General features: G+C 39.1%; 1 protein-coding gene across 5 annotated transcripts in view; it reads right to left on the reverse strand.

Moving 5' to 3' along the window:
• Positions 1 to 5,316: 5,316 nt before the first annotated feature.
• Positions 5,317 to 9,736, reverse strand: part of Grp170 (hypoxia up-regulated Grp170 co-chaperone protein) — a 65,716-nt gene continuing 61,296 nt past the window's right edge. For 4 of the 5 annotated variants that reach the window (XM_076187709.1, XM_076187612.1, XM_076187757.1 and 1 more), the window contains 3 exons: positions 8,560 to 8,794; positions 8,291 to 8,401; positions 5,317 to 6,359 (listed from right to left, as the gene is read on the reverse strand). In XM_076187709.1, coding sequence (XP_076043824.1) covers positions 6,313 to 6,359; positions 8,291 to 8,401; positions 8,560 to 8,794 — 393 coding nt within the window. In that variant the 3' untranslated portion in view covers positions 5,317 to 6,312. The remainder of the gene's footprint in view (positions 6,360 to 8,290; positions 8,402 to 8,559; positions 8,795 to 9,736) is intronic. The other variant, XM_076187831.1, reaches the window with a different exon arrangement.

Below are 9,736 nucleotides of genomic sequence, written 5' to 3' on the forward strand. Positions count from 1 at the left end.
CTTCTTCCACTACCTCTCCGAATGCCCTCTTCACTATGTCATATATTCTGTACCTTGTTTCTTCATCTTATAATTCCTTCTTTGTATCTACACTGAAGATGTAATTACACGAAAGCGCTCTGCTTCGTTAGTTTACTTTTCCTAGTGGTTATTTACGCATTTGTGAACACACGCTCCTAGTGTTTTTATTGCATATATGTATATATATATATACATATATATATATACATATATATGTATATATATTTATATATTATATATATATATACATATATATATATATATACATATATACATATATATATATATATATATATATATATATACATATATTTAGAGGCCAACCTCAACTATCTCCACAGTTGCGAGGATAGAAGTCAACAAGTTCCTACGCAAAGGGAGGAGTGGAGTGAACGGCCAAGCGGATTTGCACCTTCCGCCACGAAAGCAACACGGTTTGCCGCATCTTATATATCGGTATTATTGATACGACAGGAAATTTATCCCGCCCTCCCTTCGGCACTCCTGGAGCATTCTGGCCCAATCCGGCAAACACAATTTGGTAAACACGCCAAAATAAATCACTAATAACCCATAATATATTCAAAATATCGCAAATTCCCTGTACAGTCAAACTTTGTACATTTAAAACTTTTGATCAGGTACATTTAGGGTGTAATTAAATTTTCCGTAATTATCACGGGAGGAATTAGTTTGGGTGGGGAGGACAATCATGTTACAAGACGGAACCAATTTCCACCAGGAGCACCTCCCATTATCCTAGAGATGTTTACAGCCATCACCTGCCAATCTTCCTCCATCCCCCACCACCCCTGGGTTCAAACATCGATCTCTTTCCTTTTATTTACTCCGTTTTCGTCTCTTCTACATTTTCCTCTTCTCTCTTATTTCCTCTCTTAACTCTTTCTTCTCTCACCCTCCTATTTCTTCCTCTCCTTTCCCCCTATTCTTATTTTTATTTGTTCTCCTCCATTCTATGCATACTAAAATTTCTTTTGTAAAATATAGGATATTTACTGTCTGTCTCTCTTTTCTGTGCCTGTGCAAACTAATATTTTTCTGTGGCGTAATAGTAACATTCCATTAGATTGATATTTCCTCTTTTTCCCTCTCTTTTCTTTCCTCTATGAAAGGTGATAATTTTTGTAGTATAATACTGACATTTCCTTAGACTTCTTTCCTTTTTTCTCCTCTTCCCTAAGCAAATCACTATTGTCTCGTTTAACATCCACATTCCAACAGATTACTCTCCTTTTCTATTTTCTCTCATATTCTTTCTTTTCCTCTCCTCTCCTTCCTCTTCTCACCACAAATAATCTTTGCAATTAAATATCAACATTCCATTAAACTTCTGTCCTTTCATCTTCTTCCCCTCTCTCCCAAGCAAACTAATTATTTTTGTGATATAATATTTAACATTCCATTATACAAATCAATACAGGAACCACAAGACCCGGAAGAAAGTCACAATCGAAGAATTCCTCTTGAGTTTACTTCACATATGAGAAGCAGACCCAAAATTAGATGGATGGATGGGGTGAAAGAAGCTTTGGTTACATGTGGTATGTCTGTTGAGCAGGGAAAAGCATGCAAGAGATACGACTGTAGAGAGATTGCAAATGAAGGGGTGACATTGCTTGAAGAGATGTTTATCTCATGAACTCCATGGGTGATTGGTCGAGGAAAAGGGTTGCTGTGTGGTGAATCAGTTGGGAGTAAACCAACTTCAGCTATCATGCCTTTCTGTGGCAGACCTGTGCTTCATTGAACTGTTTTTGGATGTATTAGTGTATTAATGTATGGTAGCAGTGGGAGGTGCTAAGAAAATTGCAGTGATGGGAGAGGGAAATGGAGGAGAAATAAGAAAAGATGAGGTACAAGCAGTTTTGAAAATGATGACAGCAGGTAAGGCACCTGGATTGGATGGTTGTTGTGCATAGTGTCTGAAGAAGGGAGTTGCAGTAAAGTCTCATATACATGGGGTATGTTGAGAAGCAAGTGAAATGTGCAGGTTACTTGCCATGTGTAAACACCTGCTTGACAAAGAAATCTATGTTTACACATGGCAAAATTTTTACACACAGCAAGTAACTTGCACATTTGACTTGCCCCTCAACTTGCTCTGTGTAAACAAGGCTACAGCCTCATTTACACAAGGCAAATTGAGAGGCAAGTCAAGTGTGCAAGTTATTTGCCATGTGTAAACATCTGCTTGACAAAAAATTGGGTAACCTGCCCAGTTTTCTTTGTCAAGCACATTTTTACACATGGCAATTAACTTGTAGTAAGTAAATAGCACACTTGACTTGCCTCTCAACTAGCCCCATGTAAACAAGGTTTAAGGGAGGATATAGGGCTGGAGGACTGGAGGAGTGCCTGTATAGTTCTGCTTTACAAGGGAAAAGGGGACAAATGTGAGTGTAGTAGTTTCAGAGGAATCAGTTTGTTGAGTGAAGTTGGGAAGGCTGGGAGGGTTATGATTGAAAGGATTAAGAGAAGAACAGAACAGAGTAATTGGTGAGGAACAGTGTGGGATTAGGAAAGGTAGGTGTTGCGTGGATCACATTTTTGTAATTAGGCAGATATGTGAAAGCTTTAGCAAAATGTAAGGATATTTGGGAGGTTTTGCAGATATATTGGATTGAGGGGAGATGTTAAGAGCAGTCAAGAGTTTTTACATAAGTAGTAGAGCCTGTATTAGAATTGGAAATAGAGAGAGTGGTTTGAGGTAAAGGTGGGGCTGCATCAAAGATGTGTCATGTCGCCATGGCTGTTCAATGTGCACATGGATGGGGTGGTGCAGGAGGTAAATGTGAGGGTGATGGGCAGGAGACTGGAGATGGTTAAAGAAAATGGAGAAAAGTGGGAACTGAGACAGTTGATGTTTGCTGATGACACTGCATCTTGTGGCAGGGTCAGAGGGAGGATTAAGGTAGTGACAGAGTTTGGGAAGGTAGGCAAAAGAAGATAGTTGAAGGTAAATGTGGGTAAAAGTAAGGTGACGAGATATACAAGGGGAGAGGATGGCAGTAAGTTGGAAGTAAGTCTTAAAGGAAAGAGGCTGGAGGAAGTGGATAGTTTTAGGTCTTTGGGGTCCCATGTGGCAAGAAAGGGAGGAGTGGAGGTGGAGGTAAATTGTAGAATGAGAGAAGTAAATAAGTGTCTTGGGGTATTAAAACTGTCATGAGAAATAGGCATCTGGGAATGGATACAAAAAGGAGGCTATATGAAGGGGTAATAGTGTGGACAGCACTGTATAGGGTAAAGACTTGGAATTTAAGAAAGGCAGAGAGGAAAAGTTTAAATGTGTTTGAGATGAAAAGTCAGAGAAGTATGGTAGGAGGTACAAGGTTGGATAGAGTGAGAAATGAAGTGAGGTGGAGAGCAGGGGTGGAAGAGGTGATGGCAGATAGGTCTGATGAAAGAGTATTGTAATGGTTTGGACACATGAAAAGAATGGGTGAAGAAAGATTAAGAAAAGAGGTATGGAAGGTAGAGGTGGATGGAGTGAACTTGAGGGGACAACCAATGATGAAATGGATGGATGGATGGGGTGAGAGGGGCATTGACCAAGAGAGGAATATATGTTCAGCAAGGAAAGGAGAAGGAAGGAGATAGGTATGACTGGAGAATGGCTATGTATAGATGATACTGTTATGCAAGGATGGGAGGGTGTAGGGGATGGAGGGAGTAGGGAATGGTTGTGTGAGAATGCTATTTTGACACACTCTTAAAGGATTTCTCCCCATTTTCTGCACAAAGGGATGGAGAGGTGGGTTGCTGATTAAGTGAAGTGGACTTGCTGTAGATGTCCTGTCTTGCTTCATTGCCTCTAACCTGGGGCAGTGGGTAGAATACAGGGATGACCAGTCATCCATGAGGAGCTAAGGTGAGAGGAAGGAAAGGGTGGTGGATGATTGTGGGTATGTGCATTTTGTCTTGGCCATTTCCTTTATAAGGGGGAAAACCCTTTGATATATAGATTAATGTATTTATTATTTCAGAGGTAACCTAATCTACTTAGCCTACCATAAAAAGAAAGTTAAACAAATTTTGTCAGTATGGTATGCAGTTTTTGGACTGAAAATAATCCCTCTTCGGTCATGGTAGTTGTTTAGTTTCATTAATGTCAAAACATTACTTTAAAAGTAAAAGCTCACAAGAACCGTTTCACACTGAATACAAAAATACATGATAAAAATGTGAGTACTTCCAAGTAGTCAAAAGGTTAAGTTTAGAATTGAGGTATTTGAAGAGCTTCTTCATGACTTGTACAGTTTGCAGGTCCAGGATATGAATATAATGATGTACAAACTGTGGTTTAAATATCCAGTGGAAAGAAAAAGAAAAAGGAAAGAAAAAATACATATATACATATACCAATGGCTTTTTCCCCCTTACAAAGGAGGTAGCCAAAGCCAGAAGGCATAAATTCACTCCCACCCACTCCACTCCTATTCACACCCCTCCCTCTCTCTTTTCTTGGCTCCTCCTGGATGATGGGTCATCCTTACATCTTGCCCACTGCCCTGGGTCAAAAGCAATGCAGCAAGACAGTGCATCCACAGCAAATCCGCTTCATTTAATCGGCAACCCCCTTCTCTGTCCCCATCATGCAGAAAAAGAAGACCAGGAGAGATCCTTTCATGCTGCATCAAAATATCATTCACATATACTCCCTCACCTCCCCCTCCCTTCCATGAATCACAGCATCATCCATACACAACCATTCTCCACTCACCTCTATCTTCTGTCTTTTCCCTTCCTTCCTCAACAAACATTCCCTTCTTTCCCAATGCCCCTTTTACCCCATCCATCCATCTCATCCTTGGTCACCCCCTTGTGTTCACTCCCACCACCTCTTTTACTAATCTTTCTTCACTCATTCTTTCCAACTGTCCAAAGAAAATATACATATACATACATATACCAAAGGCTTTTTCCCCCTACACAGGGGGTAGCCAAAAAGAAAAAGGCATAGAAACCACTCCCACCCATTCCATTTCCTATATATTCCACTCCCCTCCACCCTCTTATCTTTGCACCTCCTGGATGACAGGTCATCCCTGCATCCTGTCCACTGCCCTGGGTCAGAAGCAGTGTTGCAAGACACAGCACATCCACAGCAAGGTCGCTTCATAAATAAAACAAGTAAATAGAACAAGTCACTGATCCTTCCATCTTAGCTCCTTGTTGATGAAAGGTCATACCTCTTTCCTGCTACAATGCATGGGAAAGAGGCATTGCAGCAGCAAAGAGCACCTCAATATAGGATAACCAAAAAAAGAAAAAAATTTCTTCTCCTCTTTTATTATCAAGGTTGAGATGCAGATACATTCGCTCATAAATACACAACCAGTCACAACTTGCAGGCAAACAAGATGAATGGGGCCTACACATACATACATCAGACAAAATCATGACTTAATACATTTTCAACTTTGGTCATAAGTAAATCTATCTGTCCAACACTTTCCATTACCATTTTTTTTTTTATTGTTTTTTTTTTTTTTAGGGAGGGGAGATCTCATTTCAATAACTAAAAATGACAAAACACATTTCTCCTTTATAATATGCAACAAAATTATCAAAGTGCAATAACTTTTCACATCTTTCATCTATATTTCCTTGACATGAGCACCCTGATACTAACAAGAGGTTAGCTGACATTATATCATCTGTTGTTTAGACACCAAACTTGTGCTACAGGTCCTGGAGCTTGGAATGTGAGAAGTCCAAGAACAATAAATGCTACAAGAATTCCATGGGCCGTGTAAAACAAGCACAAGGTCTTTCACGAAATCAACACTATCACAGACTCATTAACTGACATACTCTGCTCTATAATGCTCTCTGTTCCTTGTCTGCAAAACCAAATATTTCTAACTTTTTGAAGTGCTACAAGTAATGAGTAATCTCTAACTCTCATTGTAAAATAGCCCAGACCCAGGAAAAAATAAGATGGACTTATCATTTATCATGCTTGTTACACTGTCTTTTAATAGACGATCTAATAATGTATTCTATATTAATTTCCTGCATAAACTAGTAATGCATAAAGATCAAGATGAAAAGCCATTAGTATACCCGAAGAGCAAAAATTTGTGCTAGAGCAATGAGTACACTTGTTTAGCCTGATATGGGCAGTTAAATTTCATGAAATACAGATTGTTACAGCCACGTACCATTATCGGCATGGTAGAGTGGGTTTTGTATTATCTGACCTTGTCTAATTACTTCCCCTCACAAGTCAAAAGTAAACAATGATGAGTCTACAACTAAACTGTGAGATCACAATTCTGTATGAGGTTCCTTTTGTTGTGTGGGCGTTGGTTCATCTGCAAAAGGAAAATGAAAGAAATCAATACAAACTGATTCATTGTTGAGATCAAAAGTATTGTGGGCAACAGCCCTCACTGTTGTGAAAAGTCACCCCAACAAAAGAAATTAATACAAACATACCGAAAGGCCTTTTCCCCCTCATAAGAGGGGTGACCAAGTCAGGGCATACACCTACCCTATACCCATTCATCATCCCTCCCATCATGGCATCTTATGGATGAAGGTTCACCCCTCTGCCCTGCCACACTGCTTGGGTCAAAGGCAATGCAGCATGACATAGCTTCTCCATAGCAGGGCCTGACAGTTAGAACTGCCTTACTTCCACTGCTTCATTATATAGTGAACATTTCATCACTCATCCATTCAAAAAACTTAGGGGGTCAACAAGATACAATATGATCACAAGAAAAGATACCTATCAAACCAGAATTCACTTATAAATTTGTTATTCTTTAAGGTAGCTTACACAGAATAAGAAGTTTTCTAGAGTGTCCTTATCTTTGTATATATGCTTTTATACTCTTATAAGCCTGATACAAGATTCTCATGCTCCATTATTGCTAGCCTTCCATGGCAGGCATTACACATTCTAAATGTTATTTAGCTCTTGGTTTCTCAGTTAGCAGGTCCATCACCATAATAGATCAATACTTTTACATGCAGATGGTGTTTACTGTTTTTCAGAGTTGAAAATTTGTGGAAACATATGCTGGTACCTACCAAACTGAGTTTCGTGTCAGGCTGAGGCATAATTGTAATAAACAGGTGATTACTCCCTCAGGTGTTCATCAAAACAAATTGTACACACTGTGTTATGGTGCTGATGGGTTTACTCTACAATAAAGTATGCAGTCATAGGTTTCTAATAAATCATCCATCAACACATTCACTGAAACCCTATCATGTTCTTGAAGTAAGCAAACCATCACCCTTCAAAACGAACATGAAAATTTGCATCCTAGATTCAGCCTGACAAACCAAATGGTATGATTACTCCTCTCATCAACAGTTACCTTACACCCCATGTACGGGTAAACAGGAAATAGATGAAGAAGAGCACAAGCCCTGATGAAAGTTGTGCCCAGAGAAGGTCACGGAACTCCGGGTAATGGTTGGGGAAGGGTTGGTAGGGTTCTGGCCGCACACCATCTGAGGTTTGGTGCACTAGTATTACCTCGTGTTTTTTTGTTTTACTTGTTTACATCAGACTGTGTACTGTCTCTAAGACTGTTCATAACATATTTCCATGTTATGTATGCTATGTATGGCCTTTAAGATTAGAACAAAAAAGATGGAGAAAATAAAGACAAAAAGAGCAACACAAAATATGAAATGCTGGGGTGACAAAAAATTATTGCATTAAGTAGACTAAGCAAATCTAAACAAACATGAAACATGAAATCCAATCCACTTTTTCACAAGATGATGGAACTGCACTTATTTCTGATGAATATTCCATTAAACTGAGTTAAAACAATGGAAGTTAAATTTCCTGGAAAGTGGGATCCCAACTTGTATTCAACCAAGAGTTTAATCATAACTGGAAACAACCTTTTAAACAAGGAACATAACCATTAGTATGGCTCTGATAGCTAAAGACCATTTCAGTCTTCCTTTGTATAATGGCCACACCTAAATATATATAGTTTAATCATACTTAACAGGAGTTAATCTTTTAGTTACTATTGTTGATAATAGAGGATTTTTCAATAAATTCTTTCCTATCATTTAGTGTTTATCTTTAAAATTTCCTCCAAGTGAACTCTTAACACTGAGAAAATCTCTGGGAAAATAAGAAGGAAATACAAAACTACAACTAAACTGTTTTAAGACCTTGCTGTTCAAGACAAACAAGAGTTCAAAGAAATTATTTAAGTAAAACTGTACTAAATAATGAGAGCATATATTACTATCTAGTTTCTCTTACCCAATATTTCTTCTCCATTTTTCCTCTTATTCACTTCACTATCATTTTCTTCACTACCTTCTTCAAAGTTATATGGCTCCTCTGGTAATACTGGCTCTTGTCTTGTATCATCTACAGCATTAGAATTAAATTAAAAATTATTGAATACGTTCTATTTAAAGAATGATTAATTATTGTTAATTAGCACTGCCTTGGTTTAATTCGACATGTATATAAATGTTGACCATTCTAGCCCAAATAGTTGGGCTTCTGGGCATTTCTTCACTAACCTGTTTGTTTCTCCTCTTGCTCTTCTGCACTTTCAACCTTTGCCCCTTCTTCCTGATCTTCCACCACTACTTCCTCCTTTTCCTTTTCTTCCTCTTCAGTGTTGTTGGCTTTTTTTGTCTTCTTAGCTTTTTCTTCCTTTTCTTTGGCTTCTTTCTCAGCTTTGATTTTAGCTTCTGCAGCCTCCCGTTCCTTCTTAGCCTTTACAAGTCTAGCCTTGTTGACCAGGTACTTGATCTGGAAAGGTTGATTTAATTTCTATATATAACCTACACAAATCTTGTTCATATTTTACTTTCACTTATATCTATTAATTAACAAGATTTTACTGCTTCAGGGCAAAAGTATGTAAAGTGGCCAGCCCCTTTATAGGAAGGATTAAGGCCTTTGTAGGTAATGCGTGTATGCATATGTAATTGTGTGTGTGTGTGTGTGTGTGTGTGTGTGTGTTTGTGTGTGTGTGCACACCTTTGCTTTTTTTAGGAATGTCCCCTTTGGGGCTACAGGAAGAAGGATGCCTAGTCCTGTCCCCCCTCCTGTTTATGTCACTATATAAGACTCGGGTGGAAATATTTGGTGGCAGTATTATTTTCCCCCAACACAGGGTTCAGCAAACTGAGAAAATGAATATTCAGAGAAGTGGTACAGGACAGTAACAAGAATGGGGAGACATCATAACAGAGGGACAGTCGCAGTATAATAAAACATAATTTCTCTATGAATAGAGATTTCCTTTACCACAGACAAAATGATGTGTGGCTCTGGTCTGTAGGGGCACCCCATATAGACCCTAAAGTATCAGCTGCATGCTACTTAGCAGCTTTTAACCCCACAATAACATGCAGCCAATACCCCAGATGGATGGGGTAAAATAGGCATTGGGAAGGAGGGGAATATCTGTTGAGGAAGGATAGAAGACAGAAATAGGGGTGAATGGAAAATGGATGGACGATGCTGTGATACATGAAAGGGAGGGGGAGGGGGATGTGGGGTGAGGGAGTACGTGTGAAAAATAAATTGACGCAGCCCAAAGGGATTTCTCCCAGTCTTCTCCTTTTCTGCATGAGGGGATGGAGAGGGGGGTTGCCAATTTAATGATGTGGTCTTGCTGTGGATGTGCTATGACTTGTAACACTCCTTCTGACCCTGGGCAGTGGACGAGATGCAGGGATGGCCCAT

This window comes from Oratosquilla oratoria, chromosome 1, assembly GCF_046742065.1.
Source record: "Oratosquilla oratoria isolate Oo_2021 chromosome 1, ASM4674206v1, whole genome shotgun sequence".
NCBI lineage: Eukaryota > Metazoa > Arthropoda > Malacostraca > Stomatopoda > Squillidae > Oratosquilla > Oratosquilla oratoria.